The 26,201-nt window shown below is 49.1% G+C and overlaps 7 protein-coding genes across 7 annotated transcripts; 6 read left to right on the top strand and 1 right to left on the bottom strand.

The window, feature by feature from the left end:
* Positions 1–1,604: 1,604 nt before the first annotated feature.
* TrAFT101_002915 (uncharacterized protein) lies at positions 1,605–3,317 on the top strand (the record flags this gene model as incomplete). Its single annotated transcript, XM_024907633.2, has 1 exon — positions 1,605–3,317. One exon carries the CDS (start codon positions 1,605–1,607, stop codon positions 3,315–3,317), a length of 1,713 nt encoding a protein of 570 aa, XP_024764033.1.
* A 1,140-nt stretch (positions 3,318–4,457) lies between these two features.
* On the top strand, positions 4,458–5,708 carry TrAFT101_002916 (uncharacterized protein; the record flags this gene model as incomplete). The annotated part of the gene is made up of 1 exon (XM_024907634.2): positions 4,458–5,708. The coding sequence occupies one exon, from the start codon at positions 4,458–4,460 to the stop codon at positions 5,706–5,708; it is 1,251 nt and encodes a 416-aa protein (XP_024764034.1).
* A 123-nt stretch (positions 5,709–5,831) lies between these two features.
* On the bottom strand, positions 5,832–8,777 carry TrAFT101_002917 (uncharacterized protein). Its single transcript, XM_066126734.1, has 2 exons — positions 8,668–8,777; positions 5,832–8,606 (listed from the first exon to the last, which is right to left on the bottom strand). Exon 2 carries the CDS (start codon positions 8,223–8,225, stop codon positions 5,976–5,978), a length of 2,250 nt encoding a protein of 749 aa, XP_065982841.1. The 5' UTR covers positions 8,226–8,606; positions 8,668–8,777; the 3' UTR covers positions 5,832–5,975.
* Positions 8,778–11,779: 3,002 nt separating this feature from the next.
* Positions 11,780–13,678, top strand: TrAFT101_002918 (uncharacterized protein). Its single transcript, XM_024903472.2, has one exon. The coding sequence runs from the start codon at positions 11,810–11,812 to the stop codon at positions 13,052–13,054; it is 1,245 nt and encodes a 414-aa protein (XP_024764036.2). The 5' UTR covers positions 11,780–11,809; the 3' UTR covers positions 13,055–13,678.
* A 940-nt stretch (positions 13,679–14,618) lies between these two features.
* On the top strand, positions 14,619–14,960 carry TrAFT101_002919 (uncharacterized protein; the record flags this gene model as incomplete). The annotated part of the gene is made up of 1 exon (XM_066126735.1): positions 14,619–14,960. One exon carries the CDS (start codon positions 14,619–14,621, stop codon positions 14,958–14,960), a length of 342 nt encoding a protein of 113 aa, XP_065982842.1.
* Positions 14,961–17,170: 2,210 nt separating this feature from the next.
* TrAFT101_002920 (uncharacterized protein) lies at positions 17,171–22,379 on the top strand. Its single transcript, XM_024901755.2, has 2 exons — positions 17,171–22,038; positions 22,107–22,379. The coding sequence occupies exons 1-2, from the start codon at positions 17,641–17,643 to the stop codon at positions 22,134–22,136; spliced, it is 4,428 nt and encodes a 1,475-aa protein (XP_024764038.1). The 5' UTR covers positions 17,171–17,640; the 3' UTR covers positions 22,137–22,379.
* Positions 22,380–23,649: 1,270 nt separating this feature from the next.
* Positions 23,650–23,955, top strand: TrAFT101_002921 (uncharacterized protein; the record flags this gene model as incomplete). Its single annotated transcript, XM_066126736.1, has 1 exon — positions 23,650–23,955. One exon carries the CDS (start codon positions 23,650–23,652, stop codon positions 23,953–23,955), a length of 306 nt encoding a protein of 101 aa, XP_065982843.1.
* Positions 23,956–26,201: the final 2,246 nt, after the last annotated feature.

The raw sequence follows: 26,201 nt of genomic DNA on the forward strand, positions 1-26,201 counted from the left end.
TTCGATTTGTTTCAACTCAACAATCCATCCATGATTGCAAATATCAACATCTGAATATCATCTCTGATACTGCGAAGAGAGTTCCATATTTATACCTACGCATCATTCCGAACGATGGCCTCTACTACTACAGGGTCTGCGATGCCTAGCTTCCTGCCGAGAACTTCGCTGCAATACAGCGCTGGCAGCCAAATAGCAACAGGCCGCTTCAAGTTTGAGCGGAGTCTGTCATCCAACGTCACACACAGCACAAACGCAGCACATGAATTAAGTGGCGAAGGAACACCGTACGATCCGCGCGCAATCGTCCGAGTGCTCATACCGATCTCTATAGCCGGGTGGCTCCTCTTTGGGGTCATCTGTATTCTGTGTATCAACGGGCGAGGAAAGCTAGGGAGATGGATCCCGGAATGGTATCTCGATTCAGATGGAACGCGGCGAGATAAGGCGATGGTTGTGATGTGGTGGATGGCAGTTATGGTATTCTGGCCATTGATATTACCGGTTCTGTTTGTAACGAAAGTGGTGTGTGCTGTGAAGCGGTGGACGACGAAAGGCAAGGAGGCGCAACTACTGTGGCCGAGGAAGAGTTTGGAAGAAGTATGAAGTGAGAAGAACGAGGAAAGGAACAGGGAGTGACTTTATTTTATTTTATTATGTCTTGTGGTGGAAGGATGTGTTTGTTGTCCTTACGCATAATTGGTATTCAGGGTAAGGGTTACATAGATTGGGGAGAGGTTATGGCAACTATCAAATTACTATTCTCTTCTATATTATGCGAGACAATGATAGCTGGGCATCGATAATAGCATCAAGAAGTAATAAAGAAGAGACTTCAAGAGTTATGACACCAGCTAGACTGTCCCACTACGAAGTGCTGGAGCCTACCCTATCTTCAAGACTGCCGGAAGGGTAAATCTCGGCTCGCCACAAGCTCAGCAGCCTTGCGTCAGCTCGCCGTTGCTAGGCAGGCCGAGGTAGGTCTAGCGCCTTTGGTAACCCAGCCAGCCTCTCCAATTTGTTTTTTTCCCGTGCCTGGTGCAGGTACCTATGTACGAGGTACAAGCTGTGAATCGGCGCTTCTGACTGGCGCCAGCCAAATGGTGCTACTTGCTTGTACCACCACCTCGTTTTCACAAAACCTCAACCCATGACCCCCTTCGCAGCCTCGACCTCTCGTCTTCCACAACTCCACCCCCGGCACGGATACCGAGGGAGGCTCGACGCAGCGCGACGCGATACACGCAGCCCTTGACCGACCCGTTCGCCGCGGCTGCACCGCCGAGCACGTCGTGAATTGGCTCCGTCTGGGACCAGCAGCTTCGTCATTCGTTCACGGCGTAACGCAAGCCACGAGACCCGTTGGGAGCGTTTCGAACTGCCCTTGCGCCAAGGGAGACTGGGCGACAGAAGGCCGAGGCGCCCCGGGATCCACATATCACACTTTCTCCCTTGGAACCTTTCGCGAGCTGGGCTTCTTGGAGGAAACAGAACTGGAAGCTGAACGCATTGGATATCGCCTGCCCGCTTCACGCAATTCCTCCTCCCCGCTCAATCTACCGCCCGAAACGATTCTTGTATCTACACCGGCCACTACATATACGATGGCGTCTGATTCGGAGATGGATGTGGACGCTCCTCGCGTCAATGGCGCGGGAGCTGACACCGTCGAGCACCTCGCTTTCGCCGCCGTCAACCCATCGACCCCTCAAGAGTCAGGACCTCAGCCATTGTCCCAGACAACACTACCGTCCACGGAGATCCCGGGATCGCCAATTGACCCAAACCAGTCGTTCAAAACGGAGGTTATCGACGATAGGCCGGCCATCACGGTTATTCCGTCCTCCATGACCCCGCCACCTTCCACGCAGGTCGCGGCGAGCAATGGTGCCTCGAGACGTGCCTACTCCAACTCTCAGCAGTCGGCTCTCTTTTCGCCGCCCGCCACCATTCTCAATACCATGCGTGGACGAGATATCGAACCCGAATTTACACCGCCGGCACCTCACCAGCTGCTCGAGGCTTCAGCAGACGAGCTCCGCTCCATGCTGCAGACCTGTATCGCCGAGAATCAGAAGCTGAAGATGGAGGCTGCGCACCACAAACTACAATTTAATCTGTTGAGCTTACAAGCGGATGAGGAGTCAAAACGTGCCGCGGTGGAACACGACATGATACGCCGCGAAGTGGACGCCTTGCGCATGGCAGAGCATTCTCGGCAGGCGAAGCGCGAACTCAGCTCGGCGTCAGAGTCTCTGCAGAACAAGTACCTGCAGATGAAGATGTGGTACGAATCAGCAGTAGAAGAGAACGAGGCTCTTAGCCGCAGAGTCAAGCTGGCCAAGAAGGTCATCCAACAGAAGGAGGAGGAGACCATATCTCTCGCAGAGGAGCGGGAGATGCTCCTTAACCGAATTCGGGAGAACCGCGAGCACTTTCACATGCTATGCAGCCCCGGAGGCATCTTTCATGGCGCTTTGACGCCTAAACATGGGATTACATCGACACCGCAGCAGCATCGTGGGGCGGTGTCTCGCACTCTACACCGAGAAGAGACTGATGGTCGAGAGCACGGACTGTCTGCACTATTGGAGGCAATGAGCCAGAGTCAGACACAAGAAAACAACGCAGCCGCCAACAACAACAGTGCGCCATCAACACCCATGGTCATGGCTCGCCCTGCCTCTCGGCTCGTTAGGAGGCACCAACGCAACGCCCAATCCATGTCCTCACTCCCCACTACTCCCATGCACAACTTGCGTGGAGACCACAGCGGCCTATTGCCGTCAGTAAATCTCGTGGCGCAAACGGAACCGAGATCGCGCTATTCACAGCGACGATTTGTTCCCACAACTCCGCCTTCTCAGCGGCAATCGCGAAGAAGACGACGAGAAAGCACAATCTCAATGGAGGACAATGAAGAGCTTGCTCGACAAGCCATAGAATCGGTAAAAGCAGTACAGACACAGTCATCCCAGCCGACTGGAGATGTTCCGGCAGGAGGGCCAATCAGCTCGCAAGAAGACGAGGAGCAAGTCTATGATAGCCATGCGAGTCGAGCAGCGGCCAAGATGCTGCGCCAATATCCCGGCCAGGAGTATAGCGGTGCGCCTCCTTTGGTCACCACGGAGGGGCCTGCTGAGAAATCTGCGGCCATGCACGCCAAGCTTTTCACTGGAAGCAAAACCGCAGCTGGGGCTGAAAAGCGGAAGATGGGGGCTGAAGGAGAGAGTCAAGCGGACAGCCCACAAAAGAAGATGAAAGCTGGTGGAGCGGCATCAGATAGCCGCCGTGTTGGACTGGGCATTCAATACTAGCAGAAATGGAGAGAGGAATGCAGACCAAGTGCCGGGTCATGTCAGATCAGATGGAAGCGATTTACTCGAGAGATATCCCCCAGTCGGCACGTGACTGGAAGTCTTTGCTTATTGTGTTTTATGGTTGACTTGTTCTTCTTTTTGACGAATGATGACTATATTTGATTGAGCTGGTTGGTTGTTAGTACTTGGTGATGATTGAGAGTGGTAGTGGAATGAGACGAGATGCGGTTGTTGTCGGAAAGAAGTCGGATAAGGGAGACGGCCCAAAAAGAGCGTAAAGGGCTAGGATCAAACGGTAATACAGCACACATTTACAATTCAGGCTGGGGACTAGATTCGCGTTTGCGAGGTATACTCTGCTTAAAAGTGGATATTAAGAGTGCAAATAAAAAGAGTTATCATAATACTGTCCAACTAGCGAGAGAATATACAACGGATAGTCTGCCACGTTGTAGGATAAGATCTTAGCCGGCAATGCACGGAGAAGGGCGGCAACGATAGCCGGCCCGGGTGTATCTTCCGGAGACTCCAGACTCCACCGAATGGCTGATATGAACATCTTCGGAGTGCAGCAGCTTGAGGGACCCATTGCTATATGCAGGTGCAGCGGAAGAACAATGAAATGCAGTATTCAAGTGCCTGCGTGACACAATATGGAAGCTCTTTAGCATGAATAAATGGATCTATCACCGCATGTGCTGGTACGGGATACTCCGGGGTAGTGTCCGACCCATTGCCGACAGCAACTGCCAGCACGGCGGATACGGGCGGGGCCCAGAGTGGCACTGCGGGGAGAAAAAGGGCATCGATTCGGAACTTGGGGATGAATTGGTAAGAGGTTAGTGAGCGATGGATGACTTTATATTTCTTTCACGTTCTCTGCGTTCCATTTTCTCCGATTTCTTTTTTTTTCCTTTCATTTCCCATTTTGTTCTGTTTTACACCTTTTTTTGTACCTTATTATTACTTCGTTTCTATACTAGTACCCGGTAGTGGTAATAACCAAGCACTTTACTGGCATCTAATACTCCTCGTGCTTATTTGGCATATCTCATCCTCTTATATACCGGGACCATTTAACCACATCTACCACTACAGCTTGATATAAATACGCACACACCCACTTACACAGCCATCATGTCTAAAGGGCTCTCCGCCATCCTTACCAAGGCCCCCTCCGACGTCGTCATCCTCTCCTCCCTCCGCACGCCAGTATGTCGCTCTTACAAGGGCGGCCTCAAGGACGCCTACCCAGAGGAGCTGCTTTCTGTAGTCCTCAAAGCAACTCGCGAGGCCATTCCCGAAATGGACCCAGCCGTGGTTGAGGACGTGGGCGTGGGCGTCGTGCTCTCCGAGCTGGGCGGTTCTAAAGCAGCGCGCATGGCGCTCAACCACGCGGGCTATCCAAACTCTACAAGCCTGTTTACCGCCAACCGCGCATGCGCATCGTCGCTGCAGAGCATCTCGTTGGTGGCGGCGCAGATTCGCACCGGCATCATGGACGCAGGCATCGGCGCCGGCATGGAGAGCATGACGAGGAACTACGGCAGCCGGGCCGTGCCGGTAGACGTGTGGCCCGAGCTGCGGGACTCGCCGAACAAGCACGTCCGGGACTGCGTCATGCCGATGGGCATCACGTCGGAGAACGTGACCGAGCGGTACGGCGTTGAGCGGGAGATTCAAGACCAGTTGGCTGCGGCGTCGCACAATCGGGCGGCGCGCGCGAGGGACAATGGCTGGTTCGACTCGCAGATTGTGCCGGTGACGACGCGCTTCCAGGAGGTTGACAAGCAGGGGCAGCCTGTGGGTGAGCAGAAGACCATCACGGTGACCCGCGACGACGGCATTCGGGACGGCGTGACGGCCGAGTCGCTGGCGAAGCTGAAGCCGGCTTTCAAACCGGATGGCAAGTCCACGGCGGGCAACTCGAGCCAGATCTCAGACGGCGCGGCGGCCACGCTGCTGATGAAGCGAAGCACAGCTACGGAGCTTGGGCTCGGGTCGCACATCATGGGCAAGTTCGTGGGGGCGACGACGATTGGCTGTGATCCGGACGAGATGGGCGTGGGGCCGGCCATTGCCATACCGAAGCTGTTGAACCAGCTCGGTCTGAAGACGGAAGACGTGGACCGGTGGGAGCTCAACGAGGCGTTTGCGAGCCAGTTTGTCTATTGTCTGCGTAAGCTGGGGCTGATGGAGGCGTGGGAGAAGGGCCGTGTGAATCCTGATGGAGGTGCGATTGCGCTGGGACACCCCTTAGGTGCGACGGGTGCGAGAATGACGAGCACGCTGATGCATGGGTTGAAGAGGGATGGTGGAGAGGTTGGTGTTGTGAGCATGTGTATTGGAACGGGTATGGGCATGGCTGGACTGTTTGTGAGAGAGTAAGATGGTAAAATATATATGCTCGGAGAGAAGGAGAAAAGAGAAAAATGGGTAAAAAGGGACTTAAAAAGGGACAAGCTGGTGGTTTGTTTTGTGAGTTTCAAGGAGAGTGAGGCTTTTTAGATTTCATCATAGATTTATTCATTTGCTTGTTCCTTTTCGTAAACTACGGTAATAGTACCTGCTACTATAGATTTTCTTCTCGCGTCATTTCTTTTGTCGTCGTTGACTCGTTAGTACTAGATCTTCTCCGATATCACCTCAGTTCAGTCAAGACATATCCTTCTCAGATGGTACGTCTGCATTTCCAGCAGCCATACTCCGGAATCCGCTGACGTGTCCAGTCACCGGATCTCGCTCTATTCCTTGTCCCTTTACCACGCCTTTCCTGCCCGCATCTGGCAGCTTCAGCAGCCCGATTCTCACTCTCATGTAGTCGCCAAAGAACTCATGAGCCCGAGTGTCCATTCCTCGAGTGATACCATGTCCAAGCGTAACACCCCAAGCAACATCACCAACACGAATGGCATGCGCATCTGATCTGCCATCGGGCTGCAACAGCACCGAGTATATGAACCCGGTGTACAGCACCGGCGCTTCCGACATGTTGGCCGGAAAATCCCAGTTCTTGCTGTCGACGGAGAGGGGATGCCAGGGCGTGACAAGCAGCGAGCCAATCCGGTAGAGTGTCTCGCTTGATACTTTGGTCTTGAGAACCAGGTGTACCTTTCTGGGACCAAGAGGTGTGCGGACTCGAGAGCCGCGCTTCAGCTTCCGAATCTCGGTGATTCGACCCGATGCGAGCTCCACAAGAGTCGAGCCGGCGAAGCACACTCCGGAAGCGTTTCGATATCTCGCCATGGATGAGGGAGCGGCGGTGAATGATCGGGCTTGACGACTGCCATTATGGCGTAAAACGACTCTGGACGGTGGTGGGGCAGGAATGTTGTCAAAAGCATTGTCTAAACGATCGCGGCAGGCTATAAAGAGCGGACTCTGGGACCCGAATTGAAGGGGCGCTGAATCCTTGAACGAGTTACAGATTTGGCGAGTCAAGGCGTTGACATATGATGGCAGGAAATGTCGGCCCCATTTGATGAAAAACTCTGGCGTGGAGATGGCGAGGCTAATCTGTCCTCTAGGCAGGTCACCCTTGAGATCTTCCATAAGTGATTTATTCAATCCGTCAGCGAGATCTCGGCCGGGTAACGTCTTGATAAGTTGTGCCAGCTCTTGTCGCTTCTCTGCTATTTTCTCCGCTGCAACGAGGACCCGGTATTCTCCATCCGATCCAAGAGGGAATAGCGACGAGATGAAGCTGCAGACGAGGGCCCGGGATTCATGATAGACCGCTTCGTCAGTGGAGAGAGCTGCCACTGCGTTAGTTGTACCGTCACCGAGGCGGGCCAAGCTCAAGTTGGGAACCGATTTCTCGGCTTCTTCAAAGGTAAGAGTGGCTTCGATGGCATAGTCTGAAATCTGCTTTGCCTGCGTAGTGCCTTTGAGACGTAGCCAGAGGTCGCGAGACTGCCCGTACTGGATATTTCCCAAGGGAATGGTCAGTTGCATTTGTCCCTTGCCGGCGTCGATAGCCGCTTGCTTGTCAACGGCATCGCCCTGCGTCTGTTCAATCTCCAATGTGGATGCGTATCTTAGCTCTAGCGAAGCCTTGGTTGCAAAAGTAGACTGTAGGTTGGCCACGGCGTGGACGAAGACGGTTCCAATCATGCCTGCGTCGGGGATAAAGGCATAGTTGCCGCCGCTGAATTCGGCAATGGACTTTAGCAGTCCGGACCGAAGGCTGTATCCGAAGCCAAATGTGTGAATGGTAGCGGGCAGCGGATCCATGGATCTCATCTTTGGGATGTAGCCTTGGGCAGGGCACATGTGGTTTGGCTCGCCGTCTGTCAGGATCATGATGGCCGGCACCCGAGGGCTGTCCTCTTCATTTTGAAACAACTTGATTCCATCGAGCATGCCATGCCAGAGATTGGTCGAGCCCATTGGCTTCAGGGCCCTTATTCTCTTGCGTGCCTGTTCCTTGTTGCCATTCGTCATGGGTTCTAGCGCTTGAACCACTTTGGACTCAGTCTCAAAAGTCACAATGCCGAGGCGGTCCCTCTCGTCCATGCTCTCGATGATTGTGAAAGCAGCATGCTTGGTTAGATCCAGCACCGAAAGGCCCGTGTCCTCGCCTTCGCCAGGCACTGGAGCGGACGAGCACATGCTGCCGGAAATGTCGATGACGAGCACCACATCACAAGCTACATGGCTAATTGACCTTGACGGTGTCTTGGGGGGCTGAATCTTGACAACAAGGGCATCTTTTGAGGCAATATGATGAAGTTGTAGATCAATTGGGCTGGGCTGAGCATCATAGGGAGGAGGATCTATTGAGTCCTGGGCCTTTGCGTCTGTGTCTCTGTCTGCAGTGGAATTTCCACGGATGGGCAGCTCTTGCTGCTGGACGCTGACAACAGGTATTCCAGGCGTCTGGGCCTGCTTGTTGAGATTGGTCATGACTGTGATGATGTGCCGAGGCCCCTGAAATGTTGAAAATGGCCCAGAGAGGGATCACTTTAGCGGGGATAGGTAGATGATGGCAGACCTCCTTTTAGTGAAAGAAGTCGTTCTCTGACACATGATGTTAACTGAGGCACCCAACTGCCGTACTTATAATGCAAAGAGAGGGAACGCCTGCTTGAAACCATAAGCTGGTGACCATATCTTGCTGGGCTTAGTCCCAACTCTCCCTCAGCCCCAGGGACTATGCTCTGGAGACCATCCACTTCGGAGGCACACAAAGTGGAGGCATTTACGGCTACCTGCGCTAGAATACGATCTACTCACCTTTGTTAGGCTCAATCACTTGTCTTGGCCTGGTAAAGTTCTTTGACAAGACTGTCAGAAGCCGGGTTAGCGTTAGCAGCGGCATTGACTGATGCCGGCCGAATCAACTCACTCACGATGGATGCACGCACGTTACTCCCCTTGTTTCAAGGCATTGCCGACTAGGGGGTCGTGTAAGAAACAAGAGGCAACCATATACTAAGAAGGGGTCAAGAAAGAGAGAAGGAAAAAAAGATGAAAGATAGAAAGCAGGGGTAGCTTTTTAGTACCGTAATGAGGACATCCATCTGATTGATCTCCAGTAAGTGGCTGATCGGCATCCCAAAGGGTGGCGCTGTTCTGTTCTGCATTAGAACAATCGAGTGGTTGGCTTGTGCTTTCACAAATGAAGCTTTGAATCTCACCTTGTGGGATTCCGCTGGCTCTATCATCGGATCCTGCACAAGGCACAATACAGTCGGCTCTAAATTATGACCTCTTTCAGTTATTATTCAGCTTACTGCGTCTGCCTGTTGAACAACATCTAGATACCCAAGTAAGACGTCGGCAGCACAACCGAGCATCAATGCATCTCTGGCTCCCTTTCCTTCGGGTCTGCCTGCAAGGATGCCTTGGAGGCACAGCCTCAGCCACTTAGCAGCTAGGAAAACGGCCTAAGCTGCAGCCGGATGCAACTAGAATGCGCCACGAGGCCCTGTAAATAGCGGGGGGATATCGTTTTGCGTCAGGGGATCTGAATTATGCTGATGCCTAAAGTCAAAAATCGCCTCCTACACATCGTTCATCTCCTTATTTACTGCTCATAGTTGACGACCCAGGAAGTACGTTGAGTTGATCGCTGCACATTGCGCTCTTTTATTGAACTGAACAAGGTCGCTGCCCTTACTGCCACAAAGGGGGGTACTTGTAACATTGAAGTGCATGGATCAATTGATCTTAGCTACGACCTTCATAGTGAAAAAACAAACAAGGCAAGCAAAGCAGACAAATGTACCTGCGAAATGTTCCCATTCGAGGAAATATACGAAGATTTGAAATGTCGAAAAATTAAAGTTCCTCAAGGCGGCGCCTGGCAGTAGCCGAATATAAGTGTGCTGTTATTATAAATCTTTGTCTGTGAACGCCTAATCTGTCCTTTTTTAGTATTTGCATCGAGTACCGTTTATTCTATCATGTAGCTATGTAATGCTTTGGCATCCTCCCCTAGACTTGGCCTTGTTCTGATAACGTAAATTTACACATTTACAACACATGTAGAGCACATAGGAACTTGTATCGGTGAATGAAAGAATGATGCAAACTCTTTGATCTCTGTGATGAAGCTTCTCAATTCGCTGTTATCGCACGCATTTCCTATAAGAAGGTGATTTTCCACTGGATGTAGATTACCCCAAGCAATCAAGCTCCCCAAGCAATTTACTCACTTACGATTCCTACCATCCCTAACTGATACCGCGTACCCTTGATACACTAGTTACGACAAAATACGATAACATAAACATGAAGTCTCCATTGGAGCAAGCTCTCACCTATCAGCCGCGTTTCAACGAACTCGTGGATATCTTATCAGCCATACAAAAGGAAGGAAACTCCACCCAAGCCTTATCTAATCCGCGCATTGTTGATGAGATAGAGCCATTAGCAGCCAATCTGCGCTCCTACACGGCTAATACTCTGAATGGTTTCAGCGTTATTGTAGAAAAAGACGAATTTGAGGAAGAAGAACCAAAATCCGCTGGTAGCCAAATCAGGGAATACAATGCGGCTACAGACCATAAAGACATCGAAATAACAAGTACAATATTATTCACAATGATTCGGGACTTGGAGAATCCAGGCCATGTTATAAGAATGCAAGAACCTTATCAATTGGTGATTTATGATCTAGAACGGTTCATCGACTTCTTCAAAGGTGAGGAAAACCCTCGAGGCGTTTGGGAAAGATGCATGTGTCAAATCTACGAATTGTTCCCCGGCAGTCCAATAGATTGGATGAGAGAGTTTGAGTGTGAAGAACTGGATGTAAGTTGTATGTTTGAAGAAGTTCAAATAAAAAATAGGAGTGTATAACCCTAAGCAAAAGGGGAGGAGAAGCGAGCGAGAACATGATTAAAAGACCATAGATTGGATGGCGATGATGTTAAAAAGGAGATGGGAATGAGAGTCATAAGAAATCTTTATTTAGATGCACGTGTCTATTGTCTGGCACAGCAAGTGCGTTTGTGGTGTATGCATTATGGCAATAATGGAACTGATTGAAAGGACGCAGGTATCCAGAAAGAACCGATATTCGTAAATACTAAGGTTTCATTAGAAGAGTAAGCCCAAGTAGTTACGTCCCAATTTAAGTATCTATATAGTTACAGCTCGAGTAAGACAATAACGGGTCATCCTAAGGCAGAGCAGCTGCATGAGCATAAGGCATCCATTAGGCTTTATAATACAAGGAAAATTAACGGTGAACCGTGTATCCATGAGACAGACAGTTGTATCGGAGTGTCTCTATCGAAGCAATCAGCTTGTTGGGAGGTTCAAGGTCAGGTGGTCAGTAGCACGCAGCAGGCTCGAAGAATTCCGTTTCCCTCCTCTTATCCGAAAATGGAGAAACAAGAATGAATGCAGTCATTTCAGTCTACCTACTTATAGAAATTATCAGCTAGGAGCGTAGAAGTTCTCTTGGCATATGCCACGGTTGCTCGACATGTCTGCCCAGTTGGTTCTTCTCCTCTTGCTCCTCTTGCTCTAGACCTGAAAAAAAAAATATACTATTGCTATTTAGAAGAGGCACACTCGTTCTTAGCGATTATTAGGGGGATTTTCAAGCAATACATTGAGTTTTACTGAAATTATCGAAGTCTAACTAAGGGAGAGTGTAATACATGGCAATTATATAGGCGTTTCCAATTAAAGCGGCAAAAGTTCCCAGCAGTCTAAGCCTTGTCATTCTCTCCGACCATATCATAGCTTTATGTAGCCGTGATTAAGCAAGCTGACTATGGTCAAGTAAGAGAAATTTGGCTGAATGGGCCAACTTTTTTTTTTTTAAACACAATGATTCTGATCCAGCAGTACAGCGTTTAACAAGGTGGTGGTAAGTTGCTGTACGCACCCCTATGTACATATGTATACATGTAGTGTGATGACTAAGCCATTAGCAAAATTCCGTCAAAGAAAACACCATGAATGGCGAACGCTCAACTTCAATTCAATTGTCGTGCAGGGAGCTTTTAGCCAATATTAGTACTATAGCAATAATGCATTACATACGGCTTCTCAAATCACCAACTCAGTCTCGCTCTGGGAAGAAGCACATGCTAAATCTGGTCTTTACAATAACTACCGACTTGGGAGACTCATTTTTATATCCAGATGAGCCAATCAATCTCACTATCCATGCCGAAATATCAATTGACTCGTCATCTATAAAGAGAGAGTTATTTAATCTCTCTCTAGGGGCGGAAAAATTGCAATGGCGATCTGGAATGCGCGTCGCGAAACCTTCAGTTGACATAACTGGGTTGATGCAGCAGGCATCGACTTCCAAGAGCAAAGTTGCTATATGCATTAGCACAGAGAAATTTTCTGCACGTAGGGTATCCGAAATTCTCGCTACTACAATTGTTTCGAAGGAAGACGAGCCGGCTGGACAAATCATGCCGGTCTGGATCCCATTGAGCCACGATGGAGCCGAAGTCGAAGTTTCTACGAGGAGACTCTATTTACCCGGGACTTCTGAGCAAGAGGATTACGTCGAGCTTGAGGAGGAGATTGGCGAGAGCATTGCTAGACATATCTGGGATGCAGGAGTAATCGCTTTCTGTGCAATTACCGAGTCATGGATGTTGCCAATGCCAACAGATACGGAACCTTCTGGCTTAAAGGCTTTGAAGAAACTTTTCGCTGGGCCAAAATCCATAAATGTTTTAGAGCTAGGATGCGGCGTTGGAATCCTGGGAGGAGGCTTGAGTGTTGTATTACCAAGGATGCGGCCGCCACCAAGTCGCAGATGCACCATCCTCATGACAGATTTGGAGGAAGCAGAGAGTCGAACCAGGTCCAACATGTCTCGGCTCCTTCAAGTCGGGAAAAAGAAGTCTAACAGCAGTCTTCCCGTGAAGCTTCTGTACGAGAACCTTGATTGGGAAGAAGGTCGAAAGGGTGCATTTGGTCCGGAAACACAAAGCCACCGCTGGGATCTTGTCATGCTTAGTGATTGCACGTACAACGTGGATATGCTTCCCGCGCTGGTTGAGACGCTATCTGCGTTGCACGCATCCAACATGGCACATGTGGCTGCCTCATCCACATCATCCGGCGAGCAGCCGCAGTCAACAAAAGTCTTCTTGGCAACGAAGCCGCGGCATGCTTCGGAAGAGGCCTTGTTTGACCTGCTATCGCAAGAGGGATGGGCTGAGCTGCATAGACAAACTTTGCCACTGCCTGTACTTGGCGCAGAGACGCAATCTGTGGAACTGTATCTATACGAAAAGCTGCAATGAGGGAATGAGAGTAGTATCTAGCGTCTTGGCGCGTTACATTATACCGATGCTACTTCTAGAGACACGACTCGGCATGTGACTAGTGGAACATTCACTCTTTGGATCTCTCCGCTCTCGGATCTCTCCGCTCTCGTCAGGGGTTTTCTACTTCTACTGTCCTTGAATAGGAACCTGCGCGTGCAAACGCCATTAGAAATCTTTTTGAGCCGTCAAGGAGTTTTGCGTGAAGCACACAAAGATCGACTCATTATACCTGCAGAGCCTTATGACTTAGTTCTAGCAGACAGCCACGATCGAGCGTCTATATTCTGTGGCATGCTCAGCTAAGTCAAAGGCCTTAAAGCGTGGGAATGCCATTATGCACCACGAGACCCATACAGAGATAGATACTCTCATTGATTACAGGATAAAGGAGGATGCTTTGCAATAGTTGTGGCAACTTCGCGTACAACTTCAGCAACTAATCTTCCGGAGATGGAAGGTCCAAATTCCACACCATGTATATAATGAAGCAACTTATATAGGGGTAAAGTACTAGCATAATGCCTAATCTCAGTAGTATTTACCATTCTCTTTAGTATGATGAGTTAAGCATAGCAAAACAAATCGAGAACACGCTGTGCCCACTTGAAGTTCTGTATGCTTGTTATGGCAGCTGCATGGGTTGCAGTGAAGATGAGTGACGATGCGACCAACGTCCCCGTATTTGCGGAATATCTGATCCACTGAGCTGGAGCAAGTTGCGGAGTTTCATGGTGTGATTACAGAGCAATTACATGTGGTCAGGATGATCAAGTGATGGAGGAGGATATATGACAAATGTGAAATTGTATCACCGACGTATGCCTGTGAAAGGCAATGTTGTCTATTTGCGTATGGAGTGCCTCTTTTGCCTCTTTGTCACCTGTATTTTACAATGTTTCATGTCTCATGAAATGTTGAACAGTCAAAGAAATTAATCTAAATTTATATAGTAATTGTAATACGCTACCTGTACTTTGTAATGATTGCAGGTGTTGGCTGATACGTAGTAATGATCCAGGTTCATGTCTCTAATATTGTTAACTTTGTACTGTACTTACAAACGAAAAAAATGACTTATTGCGTTACCCAGTAGTAGCCATGGATGAACCAGTAAGTCCCTGAGTCAGGATGCAGTCCTTCAGCGAGAGACTAATTACTCGATACATGTATTTCGTCCAATGTGAATTTGCTAGCGGGTAACTAGTGGATAGCATATACATGCTTAAAAGTCTCTCGTAGACGCCCAAGATTTCACCGTTGGTACCAAGAATCGAGATTACTTGCTTTTCTACTCCTTGCATGTTTATGTTGGGTGGGGGCTGATAAGGTCAATTTCACGGCAGAAGTTGGTTCGGCCTCAGCATTGTGTTGGTTGTCGGAATTAGGAGTTAGATGACGGAGTTTTCATATGCGAAGCACATGCTGTTGCTCTGCACCCATATTGGTAGATACCGCCCCATATGCGTGCTCTTGTATGCGCCGAGATGTTACTGGTTGAGTTCATCCCCTTTGAGCCACAGCCTGCTCTCATCAAAAGTAGATGCAGCCGGTCTCCTTCCGAAAACACGTCATGGATATTGTGAAGTTATTCTTCTTACTGGTGACAATTGTAATCTTCATGTCAGATGTATTTACACGTGAAGGAGGTCCCGCGGCGGTATTGTATCAGTTGCTGTGCTGCTTCCCTCCAAGTCGACATGTGGCTGCGCTGAAGCAAAAGGGACATAGTTGGCGATCCTCGTATAATGATTCCAACACTGCTATTAGCGAAGGGCGACACTACGCCGGAAGCCGCCCCCCCGCGGCGGGTAAACTACCAAGTAGCGCAGTAGGGGAAGAGTCATCCGGCGAACAAGTTCGGATACTCCTGATCCAAGGCTAGCGATTGGAGGTGGAGTGCCGGCTAATCAGAGCGAGGCTAGCACACGATGATTACTCCACGGTTTTACTAGCACGCCGGAGATTTCACCTGAGCAAGTTTATAGAGCAAGTTTATAGAGCACCTCCAAGAACATGGCAAAGTCGATGCCGGTCTTCTCTCGGGCTGATCTGAATCCTTTATGCAGGGCAGTTGGTGAGACAGAGGTGGTGTAGTATAGTGAAGGGCATCTCACAATTGTATCCCCACTTGGAGAGTACAATCATTTGCCTTTCTCACTTAGAATTTTGGAAGATAGTTTCCATTTTCACAAAGATCGGCGGCAGCTGGTAGGGACCAAGATTGCGCGGGGCGCCGCGCGCGCTGCTTAGGCCATGGGCCTAGTTCCTCGGAGGAGACCGAAATACTCAAGTATGACTGAGCTGGATTGGATTAGTATAAGGTGCGAGATGTGAATGCCAGAACAATGAAACAGGCACGTACCAGGTTGGAAAGAGACAAGCATACAAAATACAATAGACTACGTTGCAGTGCGCGTGGAACAGCTGAAGGAATGTCTCAGCCTTCTTATGAAATCTTGCTCCTGCGGCCTTGCTCCTACGGCACTGCGCCGCTATCAACACCGCAGGGTGCCAACAAAGCAATGCAAGGAGATTGACCGAGATGGGGCAAACCGCGGCCCGCCGGTATACTAAGCCAACTCGGAAGGGAGCGAAGAAAAATTCAGCGAGTGTCGAGCGCCGAGCGCCGCGTTCTCCACGCCGGAGAGCGAGCGATAGCACTGAATTTGCGACCGTGCTAACTGCTAGTTCTGCGTGTGAGCGGAAGAAGCAAGTCCTCTTATTACTGCTACATGTAAGTACATACATCATACGTGTAAATCCTGGCTTACTTGGCGTCAAGTAATGCGGCCCTCGGTCGGAGATCAAAGTGGGTTGTAATTGTATGGCAATATGCAGCGAAGATAAGTAGGATGCGGTTGCTTTGTAACCTAAGAGAGGGCTGTGGATATCATGTCTTGGCCCCTGCATGGCATTGGGGGCTGGAGGTTGACAAATTCAAATCTGTTCCGTCGGAATGCTTGAAAACGCTTCTACCTTGGATTCAACATGCTGCCATACCTGGAGTTTGGTTAACGGAGAGACGAACGGAGTGATGAAGTAGCGCTTTTTCACGGCATTCCGAAAGAGTGCATGTACACATCTACATCCGGGATGTATTAGACCATCCATTAGCTGTAATACGATGCTAGTGTGATACGGCAGCAGACCGGAGCTTGAAAACTCTGACCCTCCTGATTCCTGGTGCCAGCAATGAATGCTCGGACCTGCTGAGTCGCCCCAGCGCTAAACGCCCCACGGTTTCTGACCATGTAGCGTAGCAACGCCACGAGCTGTGCGCCATCCCACACGCACTGCCGTTTCCGGTACTACGTTGTTGAGTTTTGGTGGCAGCCTTGCCGTCTCATTGACAACGAATGTGTCAATGGAAGCCAATGCTGTACGAGCGCGGCGATAGCGTGTTGAACGAATCACCTTTTGACCAGATAGGTAGTTCAGGAAGCCACCTTCAGAAAAGCAAACTTTCACCGTTCTCCTCATGGAGTGGTTGGTGACTCGAGTGATGAGAAGCTGGTGGCTGTAATTCCGTAATTCCGCATCGGAGAACGGCCTATTTATAAGATATCCCGCCCAACTGTGTACTTATTTGTAGTTGTTCAGAGGTCAGTTCCTATGGTCAGGGGGACCCGTTTGTGTCAGCCTTTGTCACATTGAAAGTTAATAGCACATATTCACTAGTAGCTGGGCCTTATGGATCAATCTTCGGCGTGACACTCCATGCTGCCTACTTCATTTAGACAAGTACCTACAACGTTTACTCGTAGCTCTCCTTGCTGGCTCCACCGTCCCCGGTAACCCCCAATATGTGCGTATAGAGTGGATGCTTCAACGCCGCCTGGCGGCTTTTACCTTGTGGGCAGCTGTAGCTCCGGTCATGTCCCCTCTCGCTCGGACTTTTGACGATTGAGCTGTGCTGGCCAAACTTGGGCTGCGGCCAACCGCCCTGCAGGTGGATCTGTTGGCTGGCCAGATGCCGAGAGAACTTTGTAATGCCAGCCGTGAGGCGAGTTTGTATGTTGTTATCTAGCCCCAGCAATCTTGGCAGACTAACAGCCCCTTTGGTTGCTCCGCTGGCCCGTTTTTTTTTTTTCTTTTTCGTTTTCTAACCGTGGGAAGAAAAAGAATACAAAACTCTGGGCCGCCTGGTTTTGCTCAGCTGGTGGTTTTGGCCATTACTTGTCAACCAGCATTGGCTGTCAGTAGAGGTGTTGCTGTTGGTGCTGTTTTATATTTTCTTTATTTTAGTATAATTCTTTATTTATCTGGTAGATTCATCTGGCAGCATCACGCCGCCTTAACCCACCGCTTACTCTGTTCGTCGTTTACAAACGATTTGAAGCAATAATTGCATTCACTTGTTGTCAACACCTTGACTAATATTCTTTGCCAACAATCTTTTGGAATTTAATATTTTCCCCCGAACACATCATCATTCGATATTCGCTTTTGGCGACGCGAGGACCCTCGAGGTATCCTGATCAGACACCCTTCAGCAACTCGTCAACGATTTCCATCGCACCATACATCATCCAACGATACAACAGTTTACCAAGTCGGTCAATATGACGGGGGAGAAGCTCCCTAACGGGGAGACGCTGCCCAGTACGGCGAACTCAGATGTAGCAAAGGAGCTCGGCGAACAGTTGGATTCAAATTCTGTGGAAACTCAAGTTGAAGGCCAGCGCTCATCCAACGAACTTGCCAGAGTGCAAACTGGAGTCTCTGTTGAGCAAGCTGAAGCTCAGTTTGCTGTTCTACAGCGTGAGTTTACTGGTGTTTCTCGAGCCAGTCGCAAGAATAAACAGCAGTCTTCATCCGATCCTGAAAAAGGAGCCACAGTCACAACAGAAGATGATGATGATGACGTCTCTCTCTTCGACTTGGAGGCTGCGATGCGAGGTGACCTTGATGCTAGCGCACAAGCTGGAATACGGTCTAAGCATATTGGAACCTGCTGGGATGGCTTGACGGTTAGGGGCATTGGTGGTTTTACCAACTTCGTCAAGACTTTCCCTGATGCCATCGTCGACTTCTTCAACGTCATCACTCCGGCACTGAACATGGTAGGCCTCGGCCCAAAATTCACAGAAGCCACGCTGCTCGACAGCTTTCAGGGTGTGTGTAAACCCGGAGAGATGATCTTGGTTTTAGGAAAGCCCGGATCAGGTTGCACGACCTTCCTTAAGACAATTGCCAACCAACGATACGGATATACTGGCGTCCAAGGAGATGTCTTTTACGGCCCATGGACAGCACAAGAGTTTGACCGATACCGTGGCGAGACTGTATACAACGCTGAAGATGACATCCATCACCCTACACTGACTGTTGAGCAAACGCTGGGTTTCGCTTTGGATGTCAAGATGCCTGCCAAGCGACCAGGAAGCATGTCCAAGGCTGAGTTCAAGGAACACGTCATTTCCCTGCTCCTCAAGATGTTCAACATTGAGCACACCAGAAAGACCATTGTCGGCGATGCTTTCGTCCGAGGTGTCTCTGGCGGTGAGCGAAAGCGTGTCTCTATCGCCGAGATGATGATCACAAACGCCTGTATCCTCTCTTGGGATAACAGTACTCGTGGTCTCGATGCCAGTACCGCTCTCGATTTCACCAAAAGTTTGCGAATTCAGACCGATCTCTACAAAACCTGTACATTCGTCTCTCTGTACCAAGCCTCCGAGAACATTTACAACTTATTCGACAAGGTCATGGTCATCGATGAGGGACGTCAAGTCTATTTTGGACCCGCAAAGGATGCTCGTGCCTACTTCGAAGGCCTCGGCTTTCTGCCCCAGCCCCGACAAACGACACCCGATTACGTGACTGGCTGCACCGATGAATTCGAACGCGAATACCAGCCCGGACGATCTCCTGAAAATGCCCCCCACAGCCCAGACTCTCTTTTGGCCTCGTTTAAAGCATCCCCCTATCAAAAGATGATTGAAAATGAAATCGCCGAATACAAGGCTAACCTCGAGCAAGAAAAACAGCAACACGACGATTTCTTGGTTGCCTTTAAGGAGGGCAAACGCGGAACGTCCAAGCGAAGCCCCTACCAAGTTGGTTTCCACATTCAAGTCTGGTCCATTATGAAGCGACAGTTTATTCTCAAGCTTCAGGATCGTTTCAATCTCACTGTTGGTTGGGCTCGTAGTATCCTGGTCGCTATTGTTCTCGGTACCCTCTATCTGAATCTTGGTCAAACTTCCGCTAGTGCTTTCAGCAAAGGTGGTCTATTGTTCGTGGCGCTTTTGTTCAACGCATTCCAGGCTTTCTCGGAACTTGCTGGAGTAATGACGGGACGCGCAATCGTGAATAAGCACAAAGCATACGCCTTTCACCGACCTTCGGCTCTCTGGATTGCTCAGATCTTCGTCGATCAGGCGTTCGCGGCTTCTCAGATTTTGATCTTCTCCATCATTGTATACTTTATGACGGGACTGGTTCGAGATGCAGGCGCATTCTTCACCTTTTATCTGATGATTCTCTCCGGTAATATTGCAATGACGCTCTTTTTCAGAATTCTCGGCTGTATCAGTCCCGATTTTGATTATGCTATCAAGTTTGCAGTCGTCATCATTACGCTTTTCATCACCACATCTGGGTATCTTATTCAGTACCAGTCTGAGAAAGTATGGCTTCGATGGATTTACTGGATCAACGTTTTGGGTCTCGCATTCAGCTCTCTGATGGAGAACGAGTTTCAAAGAATCGATCTCACCTGCACAGCAGAATCGCTTATTCCTTCAGGTCCTGGATATACCGACATCAATCATCAAGTCTGCACGCTTCCCGGCTCTACTTCTGGCACAACCTTTGTTAGGGGCCGAGACTACATCTCTAATGGGTTCCAGTACCTTCCCGGGGATTTGTGGCGCAACTGGGGTATTGTCATGGCCCTGATCGTCTTTTTCCTCTTCTTGAACGTGCTTCTTGGTGAAGTCATCAAGTTCAACATGGGAGGAAGCTCATTCAAGGTTTACGCAAAGCCCACCAAAGAGCTGGAAACATTGAATGCGGCCTTGACCGAGAAGCGTGAGGCCAAGCGAAAGGACAAGTCTAACGAGGAAGGTTCTGATTTGACGATGAACTCTACCAGTGTGTTGACTTGGGAGGAACTCAACTACGATGTCCCCGTTCCCGGCGGTACTCGACGACTTCTCAACAACGTCTTCGGCTATGTGAAACCTGGTGAGCTGACTGCGCTTATGGGTGCTTCTGGTGCTGGTAAAACCACTCTTCTCGATGTCTTGGCTGCTCGCAAGAATATCGGTGTCATTTATGGAGACGTATTGGTTGATGGTGCCAAACCCGGAAAACAATTCCAGCGATCCACTTCCTATGCTGAGCAGCTTGATGTCCACGAGCCTACCCAGACCGTCCGTGAAGCCCTGCGATTCTCTGCCGAACTGCGCCAGCCCTTCGAAACCCCTATCCCCGAAAGACATGCCTACGTGGAAGAGATCATCTCCTTGCTGGAAATGGAAAACATTGCCGACTGCATCATTGGATCTCCCGAGGCTGGACTGACCGTCGAACAACGCAAGCGTGTTACCATCGGAGTCGAACTTGCCGCCAAACCCGAACTGCTCCTGTTTTTGGACGAACCTACTTCCGGTCTGGACAGCCAGAGTGCCTTCAACATTGTTCGTTTCTTGAAGAAGCTGGCTGCCGCTGGCCAGGCCATTCTCTGCACAATCCACCAGCCCAACGCCGCGCTATTCCAGAACTTTGACAGGCTTCTTTTGCTGCAGCGAGGAGGACGCACCGTGTACTTTGGCGATATTGGAAAAGATGCTGCTATCCTGCGTGCCTATCTGAAGCGCTACGGTGCCGAAGCTGCCCCAACAGACAACGTTGCTGAGTATATGCTGGAGGCAATTGGTGCTGGTAGTATGCCTCGTGTCGGTGACCGCGACTGGGCTGACATTTGGGAGGATAGCCCTGAATTTGCTCATGTCAAGGATGCGATTATCGAGCTGAAGCGAGAGCGTATCTCTGCCAACAGCGAGGCTGGTCACAAACTCGAGAAGGAGTACGCTTCTCCTCTTTACCACCAGATGAAGATCGTTGTTCGCCGCATGTTCCGCTCTTTTTGGCGATCGCCCAATTACTTGTTCACCCGCTTGTTCGCTCACATTGCCGTCGCTCTCATCACGGGTCTCACATATCTCAACCTGGACGACTCCAAATCCTCTCTGCAGTACAAGGTTTTCGTCATGTTCCAGATTACTGTCCTGCCTGCCATCATCATGTCCCAGGTCGAAATCATGTATGCCATTAAGCGTGCTCTATTCTTCCGCGAATCCTCATCCAAGATGTACTCCACCACGTCATTCGTTGCGGCCATCATTCTCGCTGAGATGCCTTACTCCGTGTTGTGTGCGGTCAGCTTCTACTTGCCTTTGTACTTCATGCCTGGCTTCCAAACGACTCCCTCGCGCGCTGGCTTCCAGTTCTTCATGGTCCTCATCACTGAGCTGTTCTCCGTCACTCTCGGCCAAGGTCTCTCCGCACTCACGCCTTCACCTCGTGTCTCCACCCAGTTTGATCCTTTCATCACCATCGTCTTTGCCCTCTTCTGCGGTGTCACTATCCCGCCCTCTCAGATGCCCGAAGGCTGGCGCTCCTGGCTCTACCAGCTGGATCCATTCACCCGTCTCATCAGCGCTTGTGTTACCACTGCGCTCCATGATCTCAAGGTCGTCTGCAAGAGCAGTGAGTTGAACCGCTTCACCGCTCCCAACGGCACGACTTGCGGCGAGTACATGCAGCCTTTCTTCGAAAGGGGAGCTCCTGGTTACCTGGTCTCCAACTCGACCCAAAACTGCGAATATTGCGAGTATGGCGTTGGTGATGAGTTTTACACCCCGCTGGGTTTGAGCTTTGACCATCGTTGGAGAGATTTGGGTATTTTCCTCTGCTTTGTTGGCAGCAACATCATTATCCTCTTCTTGGGTGTATGTACTTCCTCTATTCTCCCACCCCTTTGCAGTGTTAAATCAAATGCTAACTTTAATTCTTCTAGAGCAAATTCGTCAACTATAACAAGAGGTAAAACGGGAAAGGGGGTGATGATTGAAATGAAAATATTGCATTCAAATAATTGCCAATGATTTGGGAACATTTTAATAAGAAAAGTTTAGCGATTTTTCAGCAAGCCATGTTTTAAGGGGCAATGAGATTGAAAACGGGCCAAAGTTAATTAGATGTAGAGACTTTAATAGCAATCAAAAGTAGCTTAATGAAATATGAGAGGAAAGCTTAAACTTTCCAAGATAATTGCATAGCAATATTTGACCCTTTTGCATACACTCGTGCGGATGACATTACATGTCACAGAGAAGATGATTTGTTAGCTCAACTCCTTAGTCATGCTGGCTCCTCTCCATACACTCTCAAACAATGTGTGTTTGCGTGGTTTTTTGGAGCGTTTTGTTCTATCATTCATGGGTAGAGTTGGAATGCACAGGTTGTGCAGATGAAGCTTTGCGGAGGTGCGATGAACGTGTCCTGATTCATGATATGAGAGATGAGTGTACGAGCACTTATTTATACGTATTTATTAGCTCCCTTCTTGCTTAATTGAACATATATGAAATATGTCAAATCAATACTCAGCGGTAGATCTCTGAGCTTAGCACAGCATGTGACTTCAAGCGGTATTAAGGGGGGAAGGTGAGAAAACATAAAGTAATAGATACATGAGCTAAGTATTGTTGAACAAAGCCGAAGCAAATAAAGCTTAATTAGTGAACTACGTCCCATTTATGAGCTTCCTCTTTTGCCTAATAACATATGTCACCATGGCTCAAGAAGAGGCTTAGTCCCTGGGCATATCGAATCCATGTAGAGCTAACTTCATACAAGTGCAGTAGACGACATGACTTGGACCGTCTGCATCCCCCTTACAAAGAAAATATTGACTTAAACTTGACATTTTGTATCTTTCACAGTATTTGCTTTCAAGAGCATGGAAATATCTATGGCTTTGCCAGATGATATGGCCGAGTCTATGTAGAAAGCGTGAGACCTGTTTCTCTGACTATTCTCTTACTATATCTTGTATACTTAAATATAAAAACTCACTTGCAAAACGGGGTGGGAAGTGCTATCTAATGTAGAAGCTATATAAGATAGTATATAACATATCATATAGATCACTGCTCAATGGTTTTCGAGCAGAATGCTCGTCATTGCCGCCATATGCCAGAGCTGCACTGCCGAGATGTGCATAACCTTTTAAAATATTACCTATTCTTTTAGTTTCTAAAATAAATTTAGAACTATACATAGCCGCCAATTAGTCAAGGGTAATGTATGCAGGCTACTGGTGACAGCGATATGAATATGAAAGATCTCCCAAAGAGCAATGCATTGAGTCACACTTACACCGCCAATAGACACAGATGACGTTGATAAGAAGCAAAGCTATCGAACTGACTCAACTTTTTCTTCGTATCCTATCAACTAGAGATACCACTGTATCAAGTGACTTATGCGCATTGGCGCTATATGCTCACCTTGTTTGACGTGTATAGCCCAAGGCTGACTCGGTCTGTAACCCAACGATGAGCCTTCCCATCCTGAGGCACAACTCAAAGGCAAAATGTCAGTCACTCGATCAGATATCTCTGGTCAACATCACAGCGTCAAGCACCTACTCTCCAATTAGATGCCTGAAAAAGTCCCTAACATCAACCCAGTGCGAGAGACTTGATTCTCCCGTTGCTCGTCATTCATCCCAACCACCTCTCCCATGGAAAGGACGAAACATCGCCACAATTTACATCCCATCATACACCCCTCCCCCCTCCCATCACATCGCCGTCTCGTACCGGAAAGCTTCCCCTAGCACACAAAACGAGCTCATCTAAACCAATAGCTTCATCATCGACTCGCCGTCCTCAGCATAAGCTTCTACAAATAAAGAAATGATTGGATTATAAAAGAACGCATGCGCGCAAATCCTTCTCCACGTCCACGCGCTCTCGATGACTCTTCTTGCCCCTTTTGCCTTGCTTGATCGCCTTGTATGTATGCAACCTTTCACGCGCGTCTGCAGTATATATCTAGATACTACCATGTAACTACAATGAAGAATTAAAAAAAAAGCACGTGAACATCTCAAAGCGCGAGTTCGCATCAAAGGAAATGGCTTATACGTGACCGCGCTGGCGCCTATCTCGACTTACACGCGATCCTATTCGCTCGCCGACCACCCCTCCCTTTCCTTCGCCACTTGCTATTCGCTGGATTCTGAAACTTCGGTGGTTGGCTGCTGCCTATTTTCCTTAGCCTCGTTCACGATTCACGATTCACGCTTTTTTTTTTTTCATCCTCTTTTTTATTCGCCTCACGACACGGTACATACATAATGCTACTGGTTAAAAATTCGCGTAGAAGAAAAGAGAAATTCTAACGCGCGTCGCTTTTGCCTGCCATCGTCACTTAATCCCACAAAAACCTCGCCCCTTACAGGATTGGCGTTTTTTTTTTTGTGTGTTTGCCTCAGCTCTCAGGGCGCTCACAGCTCTTTTTTAGCTCCCGCATGTGAAAGCAAAGGAAGAGACGGGGCGCGTGGCAAATAACTTTCACGTTCGTTCACGTCCGCCCCCAAAAAGAAGCTCGCGAAAAAAGCACGGATATGTTTTCCTAATTCCAACTTACTGCCTGCTTTTTTTTTCGTGTTGTGAGTTTGGGATAGCAAACAGGGCTGTGTATGTTTTGCAAAGAAAGTCTTTAACGTCTGTGACTCATGCATCCCAATGCTTTGTTCTCCCCAGCCATCCAATCTGCATATCTTGGCCCCGGAAATTTGGAATTACGTGGATGAACCATGTTGTATGTCTGTACTTACTTCGTATGCAAACTCGTCTCTTTTCTCACCAAAGCTCAATATTGCGCCACGCCGTGCAAGGCTGATGGAGGCGTGCGCCATACACACAGTCAAAGCAGCCAGCCAGTCTGATTCATCATGCCCGCCTCCCTTCTTCCTCTTTTAGAAGCTAGAAGGGGGAGAAACAAGATTCCCGTTTTCTCATGCCCAATTCTTCATCCGTTTTGTCAAGCTCATTGCGTCATCCTTGAATACTCCTTTGGTCATCCCCAACCACCCCCAACCATCTTCGCTGTCAGCCACGTCAGGGGAAACTACCCCAATAGGCAAACTGGAAAAGTCAATTTCGCAGCTCCCCAAAAGTTTGCCCTGGAACGGGCGAAAAAGATCCTCTGGATCGGCACGCAGCTCTTCTTAGCGCCTGAGCACGAGTAGTTTGTATCACACAGTCCAATACACGTTCGTATAAAGCAAAAGAAAAAAAAACTTTGAAGCTGGCTCTGTTTCATATGCGCAAGGACGCTTATGACGTAACGCCTTGAGAATCAGAAAAAAGGATTTGTGGCGGCGGTCCCGGTTCTTTGGCTTAGTCACGTGACTCGGCAGATTGATGCACGCGCACAGCCACCTGGGCAACCCCACACCACGTGGCTTGCCCGAGGAGATGAATTGGAATGCCCCACCAAAATATCAAATCTTTTTTTCTTCTTCTTGACCATTTTTGGGGTGGCTTCCTTTTTTTGCGCCCCTCCCCAGACGCCCGTCCCGTTCGGCTTCCCGAGGCACGCGATCTTGGTTACGCCCCCGGGTGTGTGGCGCAGAGTTCTGGAAGAAATGGTGAAGGGCTAAAAAAAAATAAAGAGAGAGAGAGAGAGAGAGAGAGAGAGAGAGAAGGTTAAGGATGTTTTGGTGGCTCTTTCTTTTTGTTTACAATGTGGTCTGACGCTCAAGGCAGAGGAGGCTGAATTTTTGTCTTTGCGCGTCTCAGACATGTGAATTTTTTTTTTTACGAACCCTGGTTGCGTGGGAATGGAAATCAGCTTGCGCCCAGCTCTACATGGTATGTGCACCACAAACGCAATAATTTTTTACTAACGCGAAAATCGTACTCAACAATTGTTTAACTTTTCAAGGATCAACACTCAGTGACGAAATCGTCTGGGGAAAAAAGACACCAAGAAAAATCTTCTGCACGTGTGATGTGTAATGAAATGCGCACTGCCGTCACCGCCTCTGCAAAGCCGTGGTCTGTGTGGGCGGTCTGGACAGAGTTAAAGCAGAGTC

The sequence above is a fragment of the Trichoderma asperellum genome, chromosome 2 (assembly GCF_020647865.1).
Source record: "Trichoderma asperellum chromosome 2, complete sequence".
Taxonomy (NCBI): domain Eukaryota; kingdom Fungi; phylum Ascomycota; class Sordariomycetes; order Hypocreales; family Hypocreaceae; genus Trichoderma; species Trichoderma asperellum.

What these genes read in the sequence shown, in the direction of transcription:
- TrAFT101_002917 (XM_066126734.1), bottom strand. Translation starts at nt 8,225, where the DNA reads ATGACCAATCTCAACAAGCAGGCCCAGACGCCTGGAATACCTGTTGTC.
- TrAFT101_002918 (XM_024903472.2), top strand. Translation starts at nt 11,810, where the DNA reads ATGCATTACATACGGCTTCTCAAATCACCAACTCAGTCTCGCTCTGGG.
- TrAFT101_002920 (XM_024901755.2), top strand. Translation starts at nt 17,641, where the DNA reads ATGACGGGGGAGAAGCTCCCTAACGGGGAGACGCTGCCCAGTACGGCG. An exon ending in TCATTATCCTCTTCTTGGGT is followed by an intron (nt 22,039 to 22,106) that starts GTATGTACTTCC and finishes TAATTCTTCTAG; the next exon opens with AGCAAATTCGTCAACTATAA.